General features: G+C 43.3%; 1 protein-coding gene and 1 long non-coding RNA gene across 3 annotated transcripts; one reads left to right on the forward strand and one right to left on the reverse strand.

Moving 5' to 3' along the window:
- The first annotated feature begins 5,200 nt into the window (after window positions 1-5,200).
- Window positions 5,201-15,237, forward strand: GNG3 (G protein subunit gamma 3). 2 transcript variants are annotated; one of them, XM_088480099.1, is made up of 3 exons: window positions 5,201-5,342; window positions 13,293-13,423; window positions 14,802-15,237. In XM_088480099.1, the coding sequence occupies exons 2-3, from the start codon at window positions 13,325-13,327 to the stop codon at window positions 14,928-14,930; spliced, it is 228 nt and encodes a 75-aa protein (XP_088336225.1). In that variant the 5' UTR covers window positions 5,201-5,342; window positions 13,293-13,324; the 3' UTR covers window positions 14,931-15,237. The 2 variants fall into 2 exon arrangements, with proteins under 2 accessions (XP_088336225.1, XP_088336224.1); XM_088480098.1 differs by having other exon boundaries at window positions 5,207-5,342; window positions 13,317-13,423.
- LOC148515412 (uncharacterized) lies at window positions 15,161-25,578 on the reverse strand. Its single transcript, XR_015879412.1, has 3 exons — window positions 25,357-25,578; window positions 18,384-18,429; window positions 15,161-15,520 (listed from the first exon to the last, which is right to left on the reverse strand). It is a non-coding gene; the product is annotated as an uncharacterized LOC148515412 (long non-coding RNA).
- Window positions 25,579-26,246: the final 668 nt, after the last annotated feature.

The following is a 26,246-nucleotide window of genomic DNA, read 5'->3' on the forward strand; positions in this document are numbered from 1 at the left end:
CATCACTAGTGATGTCAGTGGGAGTGATTTTGGCTCTGATAGAGCCAAAATCACTCCAGGGCTTGCGGCAGCAAGACCCTACCGCAGGGTCTCGTCGCAAGCCCGATGGTCGCGATGGTCAAGACCATCGCGACCATCATCATGGACGCTCGCATAAGCTGTGGGTGGTAACCCACTGCTATGCAAGCATCCAAAAGGCCGCTCCACATTTAAATAGGACGGCCCTGATTCAGAGCGAGCGCTCTGGTCAGAGCGTCCGGCTCTGAATCAGGGCCTGAGGTCCAAAAAATATCAAGGACCGGGCAAGTCCACCAGATATGGGTAAGAGTTCCCCGGAGGCCACAGTTTCTCCAGCAGAGGGGTGAGGTAGAAGGAAACATTTGTGAGAGTCGCACTAGAGCATAGTACCAGCGGTGATATAATTTGTATGTTGTTTCCTTAAACTGTGTTGAAATAGAGGATTTAGCAATAGCCTGTCCCATGTCATCCTAAGCTTCCGCGTCTGGTGGAGGGCCAAGGTCCGCCTCCCAAGAAGAGTTGTGTGGATTACGAATTGGAATAACAGCATCAATAAGGATACCATAAATTTGGGAAATCATTCCTTTGGACATAGGGTGGAACCTGCAGAGGTGTTCAAAGTGGGTGAGGGTGCGTAGAAGTGAATTTTGTGGCATGATTGTAGAAAGTGTTGTATTCGAAGGGGCGGAGGGGTCGGGTAGGAGCAGTGGCGTATCTATAATGAGAGCAGGGGGGGGGCCCGCACCGGGATCTCCCTGCCTGCCCCGGATCCCTGACCCGAGGCAAAACCTTGCGGCCCCTCTGTTGAGTCGCGAGGTTTTGTTTTCAGCGGGCTTAACGCTGATTGGCTGAGAGAGCCGTCTGTCACGGCTCTCAGCCAATCAGCGTTAAGCCCATTGAAAACAGAATAAAAGAAGAAAAAGAAGATGGCGCCCATCATCCCCCACTGGCAGCATCCTCCGCTGCCGACACTCCTGCACTGCTGCCCAACGTACTGATGACACAGTCAGCGACCCCCACACTGCTGACACTCCCATACTAAGGACACCACCAGCACCCCTGCACTGCCGACACAGTCAGCAAACCTGCATTGAGGACACCGCTGGCACCCCCGCACTGCCGACACAGCCAGCAAACCTGCACTAAGACACCGCTGGCACCCCCGCACTGCCGACACAGCCAGCAAACCTGCACTAAGACACCTCTGTCACCCCCGCATTGCCGACACAGCCAGCAAACCTGCACTAAAGACACCGCTGGCACCCCCGCATTGTCGACACAGCCGGCAAACCGGTACCCTTCACTGAGGACACTGCCAGCATCGCAGCACTGCCATTCCATGTACTGAGGAGGACACCATCAGCAACCCCGCTCTGCCGACACTGATTTAGCAGAGTATAGACAGATACATCCGGCTAAATCCTTCTAAAGGCAATATCACCACGTGTTGGTGGGAGTGGTGTAAGAGAAATTAATAAAGTTGCCTATGCCATGTAAAATACAATTAAATCCAGGTGCAAATACAAAATAAAATAATTAAGTTCAGTTGAATACAAGCATTGATAGTTTTCTCTTGTGCACAGACTGATTACAAATAGCAAATAAATTATACAAATAGATCGTAGCAAGCACACTAACAAGTAATACTGTCAGTGGTAGGGATCAATATGCTCTCAGCCAATCACAAGCAGCTGACAATCGTCATCACCATCAGTGTGTTTTGCACCAGGGGTCAACCTTGCACAAGTTATACACCCCCTGACATTTCTGCATGTGACGCATTTGGGTGAACGCTCACTTTCTGCACTTAGCCAATGCTTGCATGGCCCCTCTCTCCCCCATTCTGCTCAGGGGCGTATCTATAATGGGTGCAGGGTGTGCCGTGCACACGGGTCCCCGGGTCCAGGGGGGGCCCGCACCGCACACCCTGCACCCATATTATTTAAAACTTACCTCTCCGAGGTCCTGCTCCGGGTGTCAGCACTGTACAAAAAGAAGGAAAAATAGCCGCAGTAGACTCCGGGCACGCTTTAGTGCCCAGAGTCTACTAATGCTCCGGTGGCCAGCCAGCAGCGTCAGTCAGCTGCCGGCCGCCAGAAAGAGAGGGGCCCCCTCCTCTCTAAAGACGTCTCTGATTCTGCCTCTTTATAAGCACAAGAATTCATATGTACAGATAAGAACCAAGTCTTCATCTGGATGGATAAAGAATAATTTTTCCTGCTTATGTGCAGTATAAAAAAAAGTGCACTCTACATCCAAAAAATATGTTCGTGTCAAACTCAACATAAGCCGGCATTTCTACTCTCTCTATTTATTTGAGGATCTGTTGCTCCTGATGTACTGGACTTTTTACCAAGTACAACACTCCCGATTTGCCTACTGAAAGAGTGCCGAAACAGCATCATTGATTAGAAGGACAAATGCCCAGCGCAATAAATGTGAAGTGGCCTAGTATGGATGTGTGCACTGCACCAATACACCTGCACCATTTCAATTGCTAAACTTGATATTAATATTGCATGTACTGTACGTACGTATGTCAGACATTTTACACTTAAGGCTCATACACACTAGACCAGTGGTCTCCAACCGGTAGCTCGCGGCCATAATTTAGGTAGCTCTCCTAGCTGCAGTACTGCTGAGTCAACTAGGAGGAAGTGACCTCTGACAAACCCGTGGGTGGAGCGACCGAGAAGCACTTCAGGTGATCGCAATAGGGCGACACAATATGTGATGGACATCATGTGGACATCACAGGAGTTGACTGTATTTGGGGTGAGTGACTCCTGCCCATTCCTGCCAAAACAGCAGCCCTGCCTATATCTTTTGCTCCTCTACTGTATTTACCTCCTTGGAGTTGGTAATTAAAAGTGAAATGTGACACAATATCACTGTATTAATTAAATGCCTTGTTGTTTTCTATGAAACATTTTTTTTTCATTTTGATTAAATGATCTTTAATTTCTCGGTTATTAGCCAGATTTTTTTTTTCAAACGTGTTAGTAGCTCTTCAGGAGGTTTAATTTTTCTCGAGTAGCTCACATCCCAATTAAGGTTGGCGACCACTGCACTAGATATGGACTATGACGATATCGTTCAAAAGCGTTCAATATGGTCCAGTGTGTATGCATGATATCGCTAACGAAGTGCGCTCCTGCAAATCATTTTGCAGGGCAATTTGACGATATCGTCAGGTTGTGCATGTTCAGGGATGAGGGAGGGTGCCGTCACTGAACGATATCGTCAGGTTGTGCATGTTCAGGGATGAGGGAGGGTGCCGTCACTGAACGATATCGTCAGGTTGTGCATGTTCAGGGATGAGGGAGGGTGCCGTCACTGAACGATATCGTCAGGTTGTGCATGTTCAGGGATGAGGGAGGGTGCCGTCACTGAACGATATCGTCAGGTTGTGCATGTTCAGGGATGAGGGAGGGTGCCGTCACTGAACGATATCGTCAGGTTGTGCATGTTCAGGGATGAGGGAGGGTGCCGTCACTGAACGATATCGTCAGGTTGTGCATGTTCAGGGATGAGGGAGGGTGCCGTCACTGAACGATATCGTCAGGTTGTGCATGTTCAGGGATGAGGGAGGGTGCCGTCACTGAACGATATCGTCAGGTTGTGCATGTTCAGGGATGAGGGAGGGTGCTGTCACTGAACGATATCGTCAGGTTGTGCATGTTCAGGGATGAGGGAGGGTGCCGTCACTGAACGATATCGTCAGGTTGTGCATGTTCAGGGATGAGGGAGGGTGCCGTCACTGAACGATATCGTCAGGTTGTGCATGTTCAGGGATGAGGGAGGGTGCTGTCACTGAATGATATCGTCAGGTTGTGCATGTTCAGGGATGAGGGAGGGTGCCGTCACTGAACGATATCGTCAGGTTGTGCATGTTCAGGGATGAGGGAGGGTGCCGTCACTGAACGATATCGTCAGGTTGTGCATGTTCAGGGATGAGGGAGGGTGCCGTCACTGAACGATATCGTCAGGTTGTGTATGTTCAGGGATGAGGGAGGGTGCCGTCACTGAACGATATCGTTAACTATATTGTTCAGTGTGTATGCTCAATGTCGTTACCGACATTGAGCCTGGCAGTTCAGGGAAAACACTTAACGTTATCGCTCATGGAGCATAGGCCCTCATTCAGAGCCGCTCGTTAGCGGCAGTACGCTCATTCCGAGCGATGTTTGCACATCTGCGCATGCGTACGGTTTTTAGTACGCATGCGCGAACCAGTCAGTGCGGCCGAAAATCGTTTGTACGCTATATAGCGAGTGCCTGCTATTTTGAGTGACAGAATGAGGCGTATGTGGGTGGTAACAGGGGAAGGTGCTTGAAAACGGGGGAGTGGAATTCGAACGCAGGCGTGCTTAAAGGTCAAAACGGGCGTTTTAAGGGTGTGCATAATTAATCCAGCAGCGTCATTGACCACGTCACTTGGTTTTTTTAAACTCAGAACTGCTCGCAAAATAGCGGTTGAAAAAACCAACCACAAGAATAGCGAGCAGTTCATACGCTGTACGATGTACTCGATTAATCAAATAAATAGCGGACATGACGTATGGTGCGAGCGGCCAGGGGGCGTTTTTATCAAATAAACGAGCGTATGTTTTGCTCGCTCGTTCAGACTTAGAGGTGTGAACAGACTGCAATTTGCGAACGGATCATTTGAATAGCCACCCCTTGTTTTTGAACGAACGACCGCAAATAGCGAACGGCTCTGAATGAAGTGTGTATGCGGCTTTAAAGAAAACCCAGAGCCAGAGCAATGCTCTATAAGCACCTACACCACACCTATGTAACTGGGTGGAACAATATACTCTAGACTTTTAAAAACGGGAGGAATTACTTTATAGTGGATTGTAATTTGTAATTATTGGGTCATCTATTCATAGTGTGTTTTAATATATTACCTATACTACTGTTGATAAAAGCCAAAATAAGAAATGTAATTAATAATGCAATTAACAAGAGAATAGCAGTTTATTTGGAGTTTCATATTTTATTTTACTGCAGACAATAACAGCCATATTTCTGATTATTATCTGTGTGTCCATGGCCAGCCTTTATCAACAATACATTTGCAGACCTTGTCCTACCATCACAGTTCACTCTTGTACTCTCCTCCCATTTTGTTCCATCTCTTTTTTCCGCCTTGCTTTTCCTGAGCATATTCAGTCATTCACTCAGTTCTCACCATCCTCCTCCTTCCTCCAGTCTCTCCTCCCCCATTTCTCTTTGTTGCAGGGTGTGAGTGTTTGGTGTAGCTGCATTGAAGGAGCTGCTCTCAGCATCCTGCATCCCTCCATCACCAAAACAGACAGGTGGGTACCAGCCACACAAACCTATGCATTGCAGTGGGGAAAAGAGGGCATAGACAGTGTATGTGTATCAGGTACCCTTTGTTGTACCATAACCATTGAGCGAGTCTTCCTTTACCCCCTGAGAGTCTGATAATAGAGGCTGCCCCTCCCTGCTTCTATAGCCCATCTCTCTGGACAACACATCTACTATAGTAATGTCTCATGTATAGAAAGGGACTTGCAGAAACAAATATTATGCTTTTTATACTATATATACTAACATACTTATATCTGTCAAAAGCCTGGTCAATAGGATAAGTCATGTGTATATATTTTTGTTAATAATTATTTATTCTTTTCAGGATATTGGAATGAATGAATATTGGCTTTTTTCTCTCCTTACAATACCATAAATGTTACTCTTCTCTGTAATTAAGTTTTCATGTTTATACAATGGGTCAGATGTTACGGCCTCCTCCTATTTGTAAGATGGAATGTAGTATTGGAAAGAGGCATAGGATGCATAGGAAGCAATCCCAGCAGCTAGGAGAATGTATAAGAAGGTATGAGTGAGGACAGATTATAATAGGATCCATTCTGTCACCAAAGTATTGCTTTACAAATATGGCATGTTATATACACAGCGACAGTACAAGGCAGACCCAAACCCAGTGCCACTATGTGATCTTATCATACATCTTAAACTTCCCGGCTACCTGTATTTGGCAATAACAAAAAAATAGATGATTACAATTTTAACATTAGCTCCTGTAAACCGGTTGTATCATAAACATATTATTTGCCTTTGATATGACATTGTGGATATGTGTACCATAAGTGTTTTTGGCATTATTAATTTCTGACATGGCTATAAATATTTGCTTCCATTGTCCCAATACAATTAAAAATCCTTCCTAATTTTCTTCAATTACCACTGAATGATAGGACCCAAATAAGAATCACAACATTACAGAATATCAAAACTATACATGAGGGTGGGTGGGGGAGTACGGATCTCTATCCATTTATTAGTTACTAATTATAAAAGCATTCTTTAATTGTCACTAAATAATTGCTTACTGATGAATGACAAATTTGCCAACATATTTTTACATTATGAATGTATTAGCTACACATGAGTGTATTACCCGCAGCATGGTTTTACAACACATTTAATAGGTTACAGTGGGGGGAATTCAATTGTGTGTGCCGGCAGCTGTCAGTGATGGGCACAGAGCAATCCAATTGTTGCTCAGTTTGGGCGCGATAGCCACCGGGACTTCTGCTCACAGCCTCCTGAAGTGGCAATGAGAAATGTGCGATAAGTCTGTGGTTTAGGCACCCTAACCAGGACTTCAGACAGGTTTAGCCATTTTACATGGCTAAACCACGTCTTATTGGGCACGATAATTACCATGGCTAATAAAAACTGATTGAATCGCCCCCAGTATGATATTACGGTGCTTATTAACAACTTTTTATGTAAATAATACAGAATCTTCAGAATTGGAGCTATTTAACAATATCTAGTGCAGGAGATATTTCCTGTAAGAGACTAATTAGCACTGTAGACCGCAGGGGATGCATCCGGCATCCCGGCGGTCGGGATGCTGACGCTTACATTACTGGCGTTGGTCAGAATCCCAGCGCCAGCATCCCAACCGCCGGAATGCTGAAGGTAAGTAGCGGGGTTAGAGAGAGGGAGGTTCGGTTCCGGCACTAGGGTGGGAGGTTAGGCAACAAAGAGTGTTAGGTTTACGGTGCGGAGGAGGGTTAGCATGCCGGCCAACAAGTGTCGATATGTTAACCCTGTCGGGATTCCAGTGTCGGGATTCTGGCCGCCAGGATCCTGAATGTTGGTATTTCATACCGATCCCAACCACAGTCTCCATTATTCTCAATGGGGCCTGCAGTCTGGCACCTATTTACCACATTCCAAACTGTTGCCAGGACAGGAACAAAGCGACTCACATCATCTGTAGATGGTATTACCTTCAGATGTCATTACCAGTTTTGTGCCGAGAGGCATTCTTGCAGGAATTTTACATTTAAACCACTGCTACCAACTACACACAATCATGGTATGAATTCAGCATGTTTACATAATTGGTGTCAGTAAGGCAATTTGAGACAGTGTATGTAGTTTGGACCTTATTCTTACATGTACCTACAATCCTCTCTCTCTAGTACAGGGGTTCTCAAACTCGGTCCTCAGGACCCCACACAGTTCACATTTTCCACAAACCCTAACAGGAGCACAGGTGTATTCATTACTCACTGACATATTTTAAAAGATTGACAGCTGGAACTAATTTCATTTGTGATTCTGTAAGGAGACCTGGAAAACATGCACTGTTTGAGAACTTGTGCTCTAGTACATATGCACTGGTCATGCCAAGTCCTGACTGGGCTGCATTTTTAGGAGTTTAACCTGTGGTAACACCATGAGTCGCTATAACTAGTCTCTGGCCTGCATGTAGGACTAACCTGATGATGCGGCTAACGACCCCATGGGAGTTCACACCGCACGACATAGTGCGTACACACTTAACGATTTGTCATTCTGATCCGTCGGAATCTGGCAAATCGTTAAAAGAAAATCATCTAGTGTGTACATAGCTTAAGACCACTCCATAATAAACCTCCACTGCTCATCCCTGCTATTTACTGTAACTGTACCTTTCTGGCAGATCATCTAAAACAGCAGCTTATGGCAATTATTGTCACCAGTACTGGTCTCTTATATGGGAAAAGTGCTGGTACTCCCAGCTTTAAGTACAAGAGTTGGTACTTGTTCACCTATTTGCTCGATACCTTGACAAGCATATGATCTACTTCTGTTCCCAGTGCTGTCAGCCGCCTACTTGGTGAAGTTACATGGCTTTCAATATCAGTCATATTAAATAAAAGTCCACTATAAGAGGCAACTAGAATAGACAACAATGGGTGAGGTAATTACTCGTACCAAATATGTACAGAAATCTCAACATATAGTAGGATCTTTGAAGTAATGGTTGTTTGATGGCGGTGTATCTACTCCTTCCCTATAGCTCTTAGATAACGTACAGGTTCGGTCACAGAACCAAGAGCCTGATTCAGATATGGACGGAATTGCAGAGCCACACACAAGCGCCTGTGCAATTCCATCCATCTCAAATGCAGCAGGAGGTGTCTTTTGGAAGCAGGCACTTCTTGCTGCATCTGCGTGATCCCAGCGCTGTGATCGAGGTCACAGCCTGGGATCACCTTCGGTCGCGATTGTCTTTGGCCAGGCTTCGGTAGCTGAAGATTACTGCAGCCTGACCAGGTCCTGGCGGCTTGTGAGGCCACCGCCCCCTAAAACCCTTCTGCCTGTCAATCAGGCAGAGGCTTGTGGGTAGCTCCATGCGCAGGACCCATTCTGCGCACACGCAGAGTAGAAATCAGAGATGTGCGCTAATTATCGGATCAGCGTACAGAGTACATCTCTGCATCAGGCCCCAAGCGTTCTCCCTGCAGGCCAACCAGTTTCAATCCAAAGTGGATCTTTCTTTAGACATATGCTTTAAATATCTTAAATCTTTAAAGTTCTCCCTTAGAGGCTCAATCCTGTGGAGACATTTTATTTTACTTTAGTAATTGATCATGAATGTTAGATTTTATATCTTAATTGCATTTCACTGCCTTCATCATTTGACTTGTACATTACCTTTCATTTCTTTTGGTACATTTACCAAGCGCCTTGTTATTTTATCCATGTGTGTTTATATTTGTCTATCTTTTGAAATATTAACCAGATTGTCATAGTCCAGTACTGTATCATTTCTTTAATTTGTGATTCAGTGGGGAGAACATGTATAGTAGGGGCAAGAATTACCTTTTCTTGTAATGCCTCTGACGACATTTATTTAATTTACACCCAAGTCCAACGTTCAGTAACACGTCATTGTGAGAATTCTGTTCTCCCTCTGCACGAATACCCATTTCCTTCTCACCATAGGAGAAAGGATTAGTAAGGGTCCCACCTGGCTTGTCAGTGCCCTATGTGTCAATGCTAGCTACACTTATAAAAGGAAACATTCTGGGTAAACAGGCATTAGTCATCAGTCTTGGTGATAAGATTAACAAAATGGTGGTCTTTGGGGTATCCTTGGCCAATCAATTACAGAACACATTTAGGTGACTTCAATTGCCAATAGGGCCAAGTGCATAATGGCATCACATTAACAGTCCGACTTCTTTACAACCATTTCTCTCACTGATGGGATGCACCAGAGGAGATGAAAGTAGTGATGAAACCTAAATGTGCTATACAGTCCTAAAGTAACCATCAATTACAACCACAGCTGCAAGGAATGAGCCTGACCAAAAGCTTTTTTTTTTTCTCTATGAAATCATTAGCGCATTTGTGGCCGAGTAATTTTCCAAGTTGGGCATCTTAGGTGTTACACAACGTAACACTGCCAGAGCAGAGAATCTGTCTGCTGCACTAATGGATGGGGAAATGGTTTTACTCAGTGCAGGAGCAATAGCCGAATTTCTAGATAGGAGGTTCCAACAACTCGCATGGAAAAGCCTGTTACCAAGTATTGCAGAGGTACTTACACCACTGCAATACCTATTCTGAATAAAAATTTAGAAATTAAATCTATTTAAAATATATATATATATATATATATATACATATATATTTAAATTCCACATTATTGGAACTGAAAGCACAAATCTGAGCTTTAAACCCACTGTATATGTATTTTATTTAATACTTTTTAAACAGTGTAAACTAATTCCTTGTTAATTTCAAAGGTGTTCATTTTTACTATACTTAGACTCATGAATATAACTGCCAACAAAATGTATATATTACACAAATACAGATAAAGCATAATAAATGAATACTGCAACTACTTAGGAATATATTTTTAATGAATAGAACTCATAAAATGGACTCTCTCCTCTACATTTGCCTTTCCATCGATAGGTGTTGTGGGTTCCATCACCTTGTTATTTCCACTTGAAGAAAGCAAAAAAAACATCAACTTCTAAACCGAACAGGTCAAAATAGGTGCCTATGTGCTGCCTTTTCTATGATCGTAGGCAGTGCCTGGTCTATAATGAGGGAAGAACAAGAGTACCGCCTTGGCATGTTGAAGGCCGAGCAGTAATAAGCTGTACGACTACTACATTCATAACAGTGCTTGAAGGGGAAGAATTTAAAGGTGTCTTCCCTCCTCCTGGCAGCCAGCATCTGTGCAGTTGCAAATAGGTGGTCATTTGGGCGGGACAGGGCTCTGGGCAATTAACCCCCAAGTGTGCATCTGCAGTGACCAATCAGGTTAACGTGAACTTTTTGGGGGATAAATTAATATTCATGATTATACTGTCTATCAATTCATTGGTAATCAATGACATTACAGAGATATGTCATAATAATATTAATGATGTACTGATTCTTAGTGAATTGATTGGTTGCTTTTTCATGAAAATTAATATAAAATGGTGGTTGCTCAAATCAACTTAATGGCCCTTCACAGGTGCATGAATAGGGAGGGGTTAATCTAGACAAGAAAAAGGAAAAATGCTCCCCCAGGTCTCTGCAAAAGGACCGTCAATGAGATTTGAATACTACATGATAATAGAAATACACAGATCTCAGCATATATTTGCAAAGATATGTTTAAACCACCAGGCAGAGTCAAAGCTTCTCTGTTCTGGTGGCCACTAAAGCTACGTAATAGCACCCACTTTGGATCATATAATTGCCTACTTTTAGGCTACATTAGAATAGCCACATACATTAATGTAATTGAGAGACAAATCACTTGGAGGGGTATACGTTTAGGATGCCGGCGGCCACAATACCAACCGCCGGCACCCCCCGGGGGACTTAGGTTTAGGCAGCGGGGAAGGGGGGGGTTAGGCACTTGGTGGGGGAGGTTAGGGTTAGGCACCCCTAAGGGAGGGTTAGGGGGGTAGGTTAGTACTTACCCGGGGACGATCGAGATTTCCAGCGCTGTCGGGCTGCCACTGCCGGGATCTCTTCCTCTATCGACTTGACGTTGCCGGGATCTCTTCCTCTGTCGGCCTGACGCTGCCGGGATCTCTTCCTCTGTCGGCCTGACGCTGCCGGGATTCGAACTGCCGGCGGTAATACATACAGATTCCCTTGGAGGAACCCCAAAAGCCTCCCAATGGCAATACAGATTGAGTCTCCCATATCCAAAAGGAATCGGTAAGAAATACCGGCAGCGGAAGCCCGACAGCGCTGGAAATCCCGATCGTCGCTAAGGTAAGTATAAACTAACCTAACCCCCCCTAACCTTCCTTATGGGTGCCTAACCCTAACCTCCCCCACTGCCTAAATCTAAGTCCCCCCCGGGGGTGCCTTACCCTAACCCTCCCGGGGGGGGGGTGCCTAACCCCAAGTCCCCCCTGGGTGCCCTAAACCTAACCCTCCCCCTTCGATCGGGATGCCGGGCACCTGTCTCCCGGCTTCGGGAAAATGTCAGGCGTCTACATCTAGACGCCCGGCATTTCACCCTCGCCGGGATATGACAGTCGGTGAAGCCTGCTGTCGGTATTAAGGCAGCCGGTTTCCCGATTGTATACCATCCAAAATGCTTGGGACCAGGGGTATTTTGGATATCGGAATATTCCGTATTTTGGAATATGTGCATACCATAATGAAATATCTTGAGAATGGACCCAAATATACACACAAAATGCATTTGTTTCATATACAGCTTATGTACGCAGTCTGCAGGTCATTTTATACAATATTTTCAATAATTTTGTGGCTCAAAGTTTGTGTACATACATGAAATTCATTTTTGTTTCCAATACACCTTATACACAAAGCCTGAAGGTATTTTTATACTTTATTTTTAATAATTTTGTGCCTTAAACAGAGTTTGTGTACATTGAACCATCAAAAAAGAAAAGATTTCACTATCAGTCATGCTGAAAAAATTCTGTATTTCGGAATATTTTGATATGGGAGACTCAACATGTACAAGAACCAGCACAGCTTCCAAATGCTGTTCCCATCCATGCCTCCCAGAACAGTAATATCAAATGGTGGTTGCTCAAATTAACATAACGGCCCTTCACAGGTGCACGTAAAATTGATTCAACCCACAATATAGCTACTTTCACTGACCATAGGTGAGCTTCAACTATCTGCTTGGGCTGTGTGAAAAAGTCATGTTGATGCGCCACTCTAATAGTAGAGAACTGAGGGGCATTTTGCTCCGTTAAACATAATTTCTAAACACTATTAATGGCTATTTGTAATGGATTTCCTGCAAAATTATTTCGATAAATGTGTCTTAACCTATGCAACATAAAAATGTGGTTACATTACATCCAAGTACCTGTATGTATAATCCTTAATAACAGTCTGTTGTACAGTTCTCTCTATCAACAGCTATATAAGGCGGCCCATACACGGTAAGGTTTTTTAGACCATGTGCACGATTTCGATCGATCGCAATGATCAATCATGCACATCGTGTGTGGTTTGGAATGCTGTACGACGGTGATGCGCGTCCCCGCCGTCGTACATCGGCATTACTTTAGGCTGCCTAGATTGTATTAGACAGTTGTCCAGAGTAAATAATAGCAGAGCTTCAGAGAAGAACACCTACAATACAATGAAGACATAGGTAGGCACTATTTTTTCACTGTGTAACAACGTGAGGAAATTTAACGGTATACTCTGTTAAATTCATCCTCCATGTACAGTATATAGTTGGAAGCTCTAGGATATATACGTAGGGGAACTCTGGTGCATTGGAATCGATGATTATTCTTATCCACATACATCTATATTTAATTCTGCAGTGTTTTGACAAATGTGCATTCAGTTAGGCCAGCTTCAGCCAACAGGGTTCAATAGCACCTACTACCTATATTATAATTCCACATGATTCATAGTGTTTTACGTTCAAAGTATTCAGTCATATAACACACATCTGTATATATTCAACCTAGTTACAAGATATTTTCACAATCCAGGCAGCACCATGAAAGGGGATACCCCTGTAAACAGCACGCTAAGTGTTGGACAGGCCAGGAAACTTGTGGAGCAGCTGAAGATTGAAGCCTCTATGTGTCGCATTAAGGTACGAAAACACTGTAACAGTGGAACGCTTATTTTGTGTTTCCCCTTTTAACTAACATGTAACAATTCACAAAGGTACACAAACCAATTCCCCCATGTTTGCAAATTGGTAGAGAACAATTCATTTGTTTCTTCAATTAAGATAGTTATACACCTGTAACAGCTCAGTGCTGATTTATAAATATATCCACCACTGTTCTTCCAATCATATGATTACCGCTGCTCTACAGTCAGCCTCCTCCAATGAATTGATCATTTTTGAACATAATGTTTGCTCTATATCAGGGGTAGCCAACCTTGGCCATCAAGAGCTACCAACAGTTCACATTTTCCAGACTACCTAGCTGGTGCACAGGTGTATTCATTACTCACTAACACATTTGAAAAGAACCACAGGTGGAGCTAATGATTACACTTGTGATTCTGTGAGAAGACCTGAAAAACATGCACTGTTGGTAGCTCTCCAGGACCAGGGTTGGCTACCACTGCTCTATATTTTGTAATTAATTCACTTTGCAAACTGAGTTATAGATATTATCAAACTAAGCAGTTTATTCTCTGAAGTACCGTAATTGTCAGCTTCACAGCGAGTGCTGCCCAGACTGCAGGTGTGTGAGGAATACTACAGAGGAGCCGTGGCCAGTCCAGTCAGTTCCCACATCTAGTAATACCTCCAACCTTAGCAGACTGAGGGGGTCTATGTACTAAGCCTTGGGGCGAGATCTAGTGGACAGCAATAAAGCACCAACCAACCAGCACCTGTCATTTTTCAAACACAGCCAATGACAGGAGCTGATTGGTTGGTACTTTATCTTTTCTACAGGATGAAACATTACCCCTTTAAAATGTGACACAGTAAATATCCAGGGGTACAATGTGGCATTTCCCACCAAACTGGTACTTTGTGGAAACCTAACTAAAGAAATGAGAGTTGCCTGTAAGTGTAAAAACCCCTTTAACTTTCCATTTCATGTAAAGCTGGGTACTCACTGAGTGATGTGTACCCAGCCGATATGTCAGCCCAACATATCGGATCCTGGGTACACATCGAAACAATGCAATGAACGACGGAATGATCACTCGCACCGTCCGTCATTACAATGCATGTGCAGCACATCTAACCTCACGAGATCGCATGCGACCGTGGGAGTGCTCATATTGTGCAGGATAGATCGTTACGATCATTCCAGTGTGTACCCAGCTTAAGAATTGCTGGGTATAAGAATGTAGATGCCTTTGCTACTAACTTAAGTAGGTTTCAAAATCTAATACATATACTTGTTTAAGTCAGCAGAAAATCAAGTAACCTAGAAATAAAAGCCCATTATGTAATCCGATGCATATGCAAGATCACTGTTTAACCTGTTCTTTCAATGCAGGTCTCAAAAGCAGCATCAGACCTCATGACGTTCTGTGATGCTCACGCCTGCGAGGATCCACTCATCACTCCAGTTCCCACATCCGAAAACCCATTCAGGGAGAAGAAATTCTTCTGTGCCCTCCTCTGATATCTTCCATAAAGGCAAACCTTCACAGAACCCTGTCCGACATGCCTAGTCTGACCCGTTTACCCTTCCTGTCTCTTTATGGCACATCCCCGCATCATCTGTCACTTGTCTTCACCATGAGTGGTTTTAATGCTGCCCCTCTTCTTTCTCAGCATGGAGAATTACTGACAATATGTCTGTTTCCCAGTCTAAAAGGGACATGAAAAACTATCTTTTCTGCCGACGGGAGATTGCGGGGGGCATATACAAGCAGTATTTATTTGTAAATTACACCAACAGTGATTAATAAATATTAACAGAAAAAATATTTTTTTAATTCAAATGCTGTCCTCTTACACACACAGCATACTCAGTTGTAAGGACCAAAGGCAAAAATAAACAGGAACAGCAGACACACAACAGCTTCATTCCAGAGGTTTATAGCTAGAGATTCTGATCAGAGACTGAATATCAGCCACTTTCTACAACAATATAACAAGTTGATCCAGTGTGCGTGGTCTAACACAGGAGTTATTACATTTCAGGCAATGCAGGCACGACTTGGGTAATAGTGATAGTTTGCCTCATTTTTCATCTGCTCTTAGGGAATTCTGGAACAGAAAAAAAAACAGTCAACATTTTGTATTATGTACTGTGGTAAACTCATTCCTCAAGAAGAACACTAAATAAGGAACATACTGATTTTGACATTAACGTGTGAAAGCTGCTTAGTATAAATCTATCCATGTGTAATGTCATAATTATTATGTTAGGGGATGCATTCAATACACCGATAGCCGGGATGCCGGTGCCGGAATCCCGACGGTAAGTACTGGGGTTCGGGTTAGGTACTAAGGGGGGAGGGTTAGATTTAGGATGCGGGGAGAGAGGGGTAGGGAGAGGGGAAGGGTTAAGATACTAACCGACAAGTGTCGGTATCCTAACCCTGTTGGGATTCCGGCATCGGGATTTTGACTGCCGGGATCCCGAACGCTTAAAATTTAGCTTAATATAGGCTCCTAATAGCACATGATCGTGTGATATCCTTCTGTACAATACAGGCTAAAAGCAAACTCTGCCACCTCTCTGTAACATTGGTCCCATCCACAAATACATCTGGCACATATTCTCTTCCACTAGGTCACAACCTTAAGTTCTAGTACTCTTCCAGGATTGTCACACGTCTATAACATTGACAGCAGATCTCAGAGAACAGAAGGGAATAATGGGGAGGACAATTCCAGTACCTGTTGAATGGGGAGATCTGCAAGTGTAAAAACTTCAACAAGTTGGATGTATGAACGTTGTTTCATACAGAGATGTGTTATACCCCTTTTACACCGACATAAAAATCCTGATTTTTATGTCGATGTGAATGGATCCACCCGGGTATCCAACTCAGGTAGTTTGAAGGATTGGCAACGAGTCGTTCCCGTGCCACCTTGCAGTGTAAATGACGCAATCCAGGTTACGATGACTCGGATCGTGCCGCATGCCGGCCCCATTGGCCGACATCAGTGGCGCTTGGAAATTACAGAATCTCCAAGTGTCCACTGCAACCAGGGCCGGCCCGACCAGCATGGAGCATTTCTCCCCATCTGCTCTCTCTGCCTCTGGACCGCTGCGGAGTGAGGTTTACCTGCGCTGGGTCACTGCAGACCTGGATCCGGTGTGGATGGTGCCGAACTGTGCATAGCCCGGGTCAGTGCCGTGGTGTAAAAGGGGTCTGTCCCAGGTCTGATCCGGGTTGGAAATATGTTCCAAATACCGGGTGGACTTTGGTGTAAAAGTGGTATTAGACCCCACAAACTTCATGTATCAATGTAACATGAGCCTCAGACTGCTAATATTGTTAGGATACTGGCCCTGATTCAGAGCCGGACGCTCTGACCAGAGCGCTCGCTCAGAATCAGGGCCCACCTCCATTAATATGGAGCGTCCTCCTGGACGCTCGTATAGCTGTGGGTCACCACCCACAGCATATACGAGCGTGCAGGATGGTCGCGATGGTCTTGACCATCGCGACCATTGAAACTACGAGCAAAAGCCTGCGGTTGAGTTTTTCAACCGCAAGGCCAGGAGTGATTTTGGCTCTATCAGAGCCAAAATCACTCCCATTGACATCACTAGTGATGTCAGTGGGGCCAGCTTCAGACGGTAGGCGTTCCCTTGGGAACGCCTCCTTCTGGCAGGCACGCCCCCGACACGCCCACCAAAGGGGGCATGCTGTCAGTCAACATCGACAGCACGCCCCCTTTGATGAGACACTCAGAGCGAAGGAAAGTCCTTCGCTCGTCGGGTCTCGCGCATGCGCACGACGGAGCTCCCTCCGTCGTGCGCATGCGCAGTGCGGACCATCGACCCACTTGCGAGCGGACAGCCGCTCGCGAGTGGGTCTGAATGAGGGCCTTATATCAGACAGTTACAATTTTAAATTTAACATGCCAAGCTCACTTTTGTATCATTGTATTATCCTAAACTAGGGCTAGACAGTCTGTGAATCAGCACCAACTAGCTATTATCTGCCGATTAGGAAAATATAGCCTGTATAAGCAGGTCATATGGAGAAACTCAGCATATTGTTCAACAACACTATGTGACCCACTCTATAATGCAGTCATTGGCTATGATCGGGCGCCGGTAACATGACAGAGGGAAACACGTAAATGATGCTCAGGGACCAGCATGCACCTGGTCTATTATGTGGGACAGTGGCTAGTATAATGTGGTCACAATATTCTTTTGGGGCACTGGCTTACATAATGTAGTGGCATTTGTATACTTTGAAAGCAATGGCTAATATATGGGGGCTAGGGAATTCTCTGAGGGTATAGGCTGACATAGGGTTGTGTGTATACTGGGGGCGGGCTTAATGGCTCATATGAGGTGACAATAGTACTGCTATTGTGTCATAGTATAGGGTGGGGATGTAGTTGTCATCCAGGCTTGCGGGATGCCGCCGATTTTAATACCGGCGCCGAAATCCTGACACCAGTATCCCAAAGGTAAGTATCGGGGTGCAGGGGGAGGGTAGCGTTAGCTAGCGGGGTTAGGCACTAGGGGGAGGGACGGTTAGGATTAGGGTGCGGGGAGGGGGAAGTTAGGTGTAGGCACCGGGGAGGTCAGGTTTAGGCACTGGGGAGGGGGGTTATGGGTAGAAGATAGAAAAGTACTCACCGTTAGGTTCTATGTGTGTCGGGATGCTGCTGTCAGTATTCTGACCAGCGGCATCCCGACAGCCAGGATGTCATACCGAACCCTATAGGGTGGTATGAGGCGTCATAGCACTGGCTGTTATGTATGGGCACTGGTATACTGCTTGCACATGGGTTACAAGCTGGTATCTAGGATTACAGGCTGGTTTGCAGACACACAGGCTGTTATGTGAGGGCACTAGTAAGATGTTGCTGGTGTAGACTTATCTTGTGAAAATTTTACTGCATTTGTTGAGCGCACCTAAATCACATGACATACCAACATCCTCGCCAGCTCTTCTATGTCCGATTTATCCATCAGTATTCTGTGTAAAGAAACAGATTACAATAACCTGAATGTTTTCCAACAAGATTTACTATATAATCAATGGACACTTGGGTCTTCACTTTCACCTATCTTGGTTGCCAACATGAAGTACTGCTGACAGGCAATATATATATATAAGTGTTCCCAGCGCGACCATCGGGCTTGCGACGAGACCCTGCAGTAGGGTCTCGCTGCCGTAAGCCCTGCAGTGATTTTGGCTCTATCAGAGCCAAAATCACTCCCACTGACATCACTAGTGATGTCAATGGGGCCAGACCCAGACGGTAGGCGTTCCCATGGGAACGCCTCTGTCTGGCAGCCACGCCCCCGGCACGCCCACCAAAGGGGCCGTGCTGTCAATCACCATCGACAGCACGCCCCCTTTGGTGCGAGACCCGGAGCGACAGCTGAATGAGACCCAAAGACCGCATATATCCACAATAGTGGTATCCCCAAATCTAGTTGCTTAGGAATGACCCCTAAGACTCCAATTTTGTTCATTTTATGTGGATGTAACATCTCAATACCCTATCAGGATTAGCGCCATTCCACAGTCATACTTTATTGTATTCTCAGAGAAAGTGGTAAAAGTCCTCGGCTAGTGGTGGGCGGCTTTTTCTATGTGTGTCTGCGCAATTGTGTGATTCATTTCTAAATTGTTTATTAATAAATGTGTAAATAACATTTACCATGTAAGAATACAATACAGGCACAAACGCAAACAGGAGCACAAAATAAATGTAATTGAAAACAAACATCCACTGTCTTCACCTTTAGAAAAATCAAATAAGTATATTCTTAAGTGCTGCATTACAAAACACAAATATCAATTAAGCAATGAGCATAGATGGCCATGACCTCTTATAACATAGCAGCCACACTACTGAGTTATGTATCATCAGTGGGAAAGGCACAGAAGCAATCAGCAGTGGTGGACAATCATTATCAGCGCCTATTTTGCAGCACAGTTTTAGCACATGTAAGAGACATGCCTCCCGAGGCGCAGCTGCCTGTGTCCAGGTCTCCTTGGGCCCATTGTGGGAACATGCCCTTCCAACCCCCATTCCACCTCTAAGAAGTATATTTACAAAGCAATGGTAACCCCTTTTTTCCTGTGATATTCTAGGGTGTCAAATTTACTAAACTGGTTACCGCAAAGAACTCATTGAATTTTTATACTGTCCCACACAAGCCGACATTAGGCTTACGAAGTAGCCACTGGATAGGTTCCCTATTGGTTATAGTGACCGGGTTTACTGATGAGAAATATATCATAGGGTGAAGTTTCTCAATACAATAAGTGGAATGTCTGAAGGCTGGGAGATACTGCATTTAGTTAAGGTACATAAATATGAAATCAGTATGAATGACCACCAGGCCTATGGCCGGCAGGTTCAAATCCCGACGCTGGCAGAAAACCGACAGAGGGGATTTAGGCAAGTATAACTAACCCCCCCCCCCCCCAAAGGGGTGGCTAACCCTAAGTCCCCCGGGGGGGCGCCTAGCCCTAACCTCCTCCCGTGGGTGCCTAACCCCCCCCCCCACACACACACACTTCCCCCTAGCCTAACCCTCCCGGGGGGATGCCTGATTCTAAGTCCCCCCGGGAGACCCTAACCTAACCCGCCCACCTTACCTTCGTTCGGTATGCCGGGCGTCGAGCTCCTGGCGTAGGTATGATGACACGTGTCGGGATTTTGACGCCTGTCATTGGTACCCTGCCGGGATTTGACAGTCGGGAAGCCGACGATCTGCATTTCGACCATCGGCTTCCTGACTGCATCCCTATAAATATACCCCTGCATGAATTAAGTATAACCCTTTTGTGAACAAAACAGTGATCTTATAAAACTCCATATTCTCATTCCAGAAGAAGACCACATCAAAAAGAAACACAGGGAGATGGATTCAATTTCCCTCAGCTGTTATATTGGAATATGTTCATGGACGGTTTGGCATATTTACCTGCCTCAGGCACAAGCTACAGCTACAATTTGTAGTAGTCTACTGCTGTAGCAATACACTGTTGACAAGGGCTTTCATGATAGGGCCAAGTTACAGCATGGTAATGCAGTATTGATATTCTTCTGTGGATTGCAGTGGTAACTTGATTTGTACAACTACAGACCGTCTTTTTTGGTGTACATGTGCAATATGGAAATGTGTATTCTATGCAAAAAGCAAACAAACCACTTGTGCCCCTCTAAGTAGGTAGATAGAGGGGTTGAATCAGTAAAATACTTTCTTGATAAAGAGGAAAGAACAGATTTTGGTGCCTTCTTGATTAAATTATTAATTTTTGTATTGACAAAAAATGTATTTGTATTTGATGATCGGTTTTATATACAGGTCAGAGGAACAGCTATGGGGGCGGCCTGTGCCCCCACCTATGCGAATAACTATTTAGGTTGGTGGGAGGAGACGATTGTTTTTACCGATGTTCATGAGGAATATACAAACCATATATTAATTTGGATGAGATACATCGATGATCTCCTCATAGTGTGGGATGGTCCTCAAGAGAAATTTAGAACATTCATTAGCCTTTTAAATGAGAACAACTTGAATCTTAAACTCACCTATGAAGTGAGTGAGGTAGAGGTGAATTTCTTGGATCTTAAAATACGTAGGATGGAAGATGGAAAAATCGTGACAGATCTATACAGGAAACCAACAGCGACAAACAGTGTGCTACATAACACTAGTGCACACTTTCCACCGGTCCTTAAAGGTATACCAAAAGGAGAATTTTTACGTCTGAGGAGGAACTGTTCGGACCCCCAATCATTCGCTATCAGATCTGAGGAATTGCGATTGCGTTTACTTAAGAGGGGATACAGCAACAGGGCTATTAAGAAAGCAAGATATGAGGCCACTCAGCAGAATAGAAATTCTTTACTATACTCTAACCGGGTTCAAAAGAATGAACCAGAAGTTATTCGGTTTGTGGGGGATTTCTGTATGGAGTGGCAACACATCCAACAGATAATACAGAAACATTGGTCAATACTTAGGTTGGATGATGATCTTGCTCATGCCCTGCGACCTAAAGCCTCAATAAGTTGGAGACGATCAGCCAACTTAAAAGATAAATTGGTTAGGAGCCATTTCATTAGTAGAAGAGAGAGGAGAGCAGTGGCTGAAGGATCTTTTCAGTGTGGGGGTTGCAAATCCTGCAACTACATGAAACGAACAACAGAGTTTAAGGATAAATATAACAGAATGCATAAAATACGAGACTATATAAATTGTAACACCGTTGGGGTAATCTACTGTATCACATGTCCATGTGAGAAACGATACGTAGGTATGACATCAAGACCCCTGAAACAGAGGATACTCGAACATGCAGGAAATATTAGGAACTCTGGTTCAGACCTAGCGAAGTTCAAACAACTAACTACAGTAGCAAAACACTTCTATGATCGACATCAAAGTGATCCAAGATACATGAATGTATTCGGTGTGGAGCGAGTACATCTTGGAATAAGAGGTGGGGACATCATACAAGAATTGCTAAAAAGAGAAAGCCACTGGATTTTTCTACTAGGAGGACTGCAACCAATAGGTTTAAATGACAATATCAATTATGGGGTGTTCCTTAAATAAAATCAACAAACAGCATAACACTCTTTGAAAACCTATAATGGATCTGGATGTATTTCTATTTATTTATTATGTTTATGGCAATATTTTTATATATAATAAATATTTTTTCACGTTGACATGATAGTGTTAGTATATAGATAATAACTTTGATTTTGGATTATTAATTTTGTCTCACTTGAGGGTAATAAATTTTTGAGGTTTTTTATGTTTTTTATGTTATATAATTATTTATATGACACTATATATATGGTACTGGGCATAGATGCTTGGAGAATTTATAGTCTAGTTTTGGGATTAATAATTTATTTCACATTTATTTCACTTTTTTGATTTTTTATGTCACACAAATTAATCACACTATATAATATATTATATTAGATTTTATCAATTTTATTTATGGATACGTCCATAACTTATTACATCTTGCTCACAAGATGTAGAAATAATAATTAGCACTTTATTAGTTTCAATTTGGATTTATAATTAAGATAATGATTTTATAAATGAATTTATGTATTGGTGGTTTTAGATATTATTGCCATCTATTCATTATTATTTTTTATTTTTTATTAATATAAGTGATTATATTATAGTAAAATTGATCCAGTTAATTTATTTACATATCAAATTGAGTGTTTGCATCCCAATTAAATTAAGATACAACCAGACAGTATATTTACATTACAATACTTTGTTTATATCTTAAGTTTGATATTAAGTACTAAATAACTGACGAGAATACTTATAGGAGGTACCCATTGGTTACAAGGGATGTCAATCAGAGAACTCTATGGTGATTGGGGGGAGATCAGGATATAGCTCCAGGCAGCCCTGAGAACGGGTTGCTCCTATGACTAAGCCGATGGGCGAAACGCGCGTTAGGAATGTACAGACGCGATGCATAGCGTGCTCTGTTAATTTTAAATCTATGTGTATGTTTCCACGTTAAACGCAAACAGAACCTCTGTGAAATTAACTGTGATACTAACCGCCGATGTGTTGTGCTAACTGCGGACGGCGCATAGCTAAATGAGTGACTGCATAATAGAGGAATGCCGGTCCCAGCAGAGCAACTCCGGCGGTTATAACAGTGGAGGTTAGCAGGGTGATCACACTTCACTACATAGAACGAATTACATAAGAGAGATTATTCTCATCAGGATAGTGTATAGTTTGGGCAGAATTATACTGCCTATAAGAGTAGACGTGGTAATTATGTATGGGACTTGTTAATTACCTAAGAGATGGCAGACGCTTAATACTATTCAGCAATACAGCTGTCCCCACACTAATCTACTGAAAGTGATAAATTTGTGTGAACATCAGATTAAAAATGTGAATCACGGATAAGATTTATTAGCATAGTTGACAGAGGTGACTGCTTATTAAAGAGATAGTGAACCTGGCAGAATAAGGCTGTGAATATTAGCAGCAGAGACTAATAAGGAAGTCATAATTGAATATAAGGGCAGTGGAATGGGAGAGAATATCCCTTGATAATAAAGGAATTGGTTGGGCAGAGTTACACTGCCTATGAAGTAACTATTTAGGTGATTTAACAACCTGAAAGGGATTTGATATTTGATAACTACTGCATGTGTTAAAATATGAGAGATACTGTTATGTCTCTTATTAAGAATAGGGGATTTCACAATCAAATGTGTTATTATACACTCTAAGCGCTGTTCGGCATTAGAGTGATAACAGTAACATTGTCAGCGAGATACATATACAGTTATAACATTTACTTTGAGCGCTGGTTGGCGTCAAAGTGTCAATTGTAACATTGTTTGCTAATAACTTACACAGCTTTAATATTTACTCTGAGTGCTATGTGGCATCAGAACATCATTTGTGACATTACAAACTAGCTATAATTATAGCTTTAATAGTCACTCTGAGCGTTATTTGGGGTCAGACTGTTAATTGTAACATTGTTAACTAGTTCAATATACATCCCAATACTTAATCTTGCAATAATGTGGATAATCCATCAAGCTCAATCTTGATGCTGCATAGTGGCAATCTGTATCCGGATGAATAACATATGACATGTATACAGTGACATGGTACATATATCTATTCACTTAGTCTAAATGAGACCATGGTACCACGAACTATAGGGTGGTTCACACTTGATTGATTGTCATGATGTTCTATGTATACCATACCGATACAATTCAGTATCATAGTGGATAGGGTGTAGATCGACCCCTATATAATAAGGGATAGTGACGTGTGTGCAAATTAACGTCAATCATTTTGACACATTTAGGTTTAGTGGTAAACAACACATAATTTTATATATATATATTATATTTTCGCCTATATATTTTATAAGTATTAAATAAAAGTTATATTTTAATTTTTTCATATAATTTTTCTTGATGGGTCATTTATTACTGTTCTTTCAGTTAGAATAGTCCGTGTGTGCCCCGTTATAGGAATACTTTGCTCTTCTTCTGCCTATCTATTGTGATGTTTTATTCCTGGGAGCAACTCCCAATAAATATAAAGATAAGGATGTCAGATATCTAATTTATGATCTGGGAAGGACAATTATAATAATTAGTATGTGCGGTTATTTTTCTATTACCATGGATATTTATCAATTTTCAGGTTTTAGACCCAATAATTGTAGTTTCCTTTTGCCGCTTCTCACAGATAAGAAATGAACATTTGCTCTGATGTACTGTTATGCACAAGCAGGAGCTCCGAAAATAGCCCATCCCAGCAATGTGTTAGGAGTAAAGTGATCACATTAGCGATCACATCAATCCTTTATCTGGACCCCTGCAGCGCTACTACGCATGCACGGGTTACTGGGAGGTACCCTCACCTAGTAATTTTTTGAGGAATAGCTAATGCCATCTTCAGACAGCGTTAGCTACCTGGCTTGGTAACTGACAGATTTCAGCCCCTATATAAACCAACAGGGGCTGCAGCTGCTGACAGAAATTGTGGGACCGCGGCAGATATCAGCTGTGGTCCCTCCATCATACTTTGGGGGGTGATACTTAATATTTGCAGATTTTCCCAAAAACGCTGGATGTGCCACAAATATTGAATGATAAATAGGTCATAAAAGAGATGGCCAAAACCTAAAATTAAATATGCTTGTAGGAGTCACTCTAATAACATGATAGATGAACATTTGCTATCAATTCATTCAACAAACCAAAAACATGGCCGACTTTCACCATAGCGGCGACATAGTGTGATGCCTCCCTCCTCTTGTGGAAATATTTTATTATGTCAATAATAGTGCTAGGGACTACCGTGCACCGCACCGCCTGCCCACAGACGCCGCACGCACCTCTCTAGGTTGACGTTGATGTTTCGCACGTTGACAGCTATCGCTCGGGTCAGTAAGGTAAGCTTCATTAGAGTATCATCCAGCACCCCTGCCTCCCCGCCCTGAGCCGGAGATGCATTCAGGAGAAGCCCTGAGCTCCGGCGGCTAAGCGCAGACTTCTGGGCATCAGCCATTTCTCTGGCTGCACAGCCGTAATGCGCGCCACGCCGCTCATTGGACGATTACCCGTCACGTGTAATGCTAGTGCCCCGGCTCAGTGATATCATGTGATTGTTCAACTAAATAATGTGTAATGTATTGTAGTAACCAGTATTATTACCCAACCCAAGTAGTTATTATGGGAGCTAATGCAGATCCATTAACATGACCTCTTCCGTCAGGTACAAGAGGCTATGCTCCTGGGCTAATAGAAAACAAAACCTCTGGCGCTTCTCATATCAACTATGTATTCCATATAATGCACAGAATCGCAATTCAAATAAAGTTAAAAGGAATTTATTATATAAAGCAATGGTATTCCATGCAGCTTTAAAACTGATAAATAACTGGTACATACATACATATATACAGACAACATATAACATAAGACAGTGCAATCCTATATAGACCAAGTATATCAGATACGCCTCTGAGCGTTTTACTCTGTGGATACTTATATCAAATATCTCTGAGATGCATGATACTCCAATATTGTGAATAGTCGTCTTTAAATGAAAGGATTCATCTGAGGTGCAGTCCGTATGTTCACTAAAATAGGAACTGTCTCACCCTTCCAGACTGAGTCCAGTGGTACCTTGGATGGTTCCGTCGATGGAGGTAGTTTGCCGGCAAACTTTGGGGACCAGAGCTGCCATCAGAGATTGTGTGGCCCGGGACTCACAAAATATACA

The sequence above is a fragment of the Taudactylus pleione genome, unplaced genomic scaffold (genome assembly GCF_031769625.1).
Source record: "Taudactylus pleione unplaced genomic scaffold, aTauple2 ptg000250l, whole genome shotgun sequence".
Classification (NCBI taxonomy): Eukaryota; Metazoa; Chordata; class Amphibia; order Anura; family Myobatrachidae; genus Taudactylus; species Taudactylus pleione.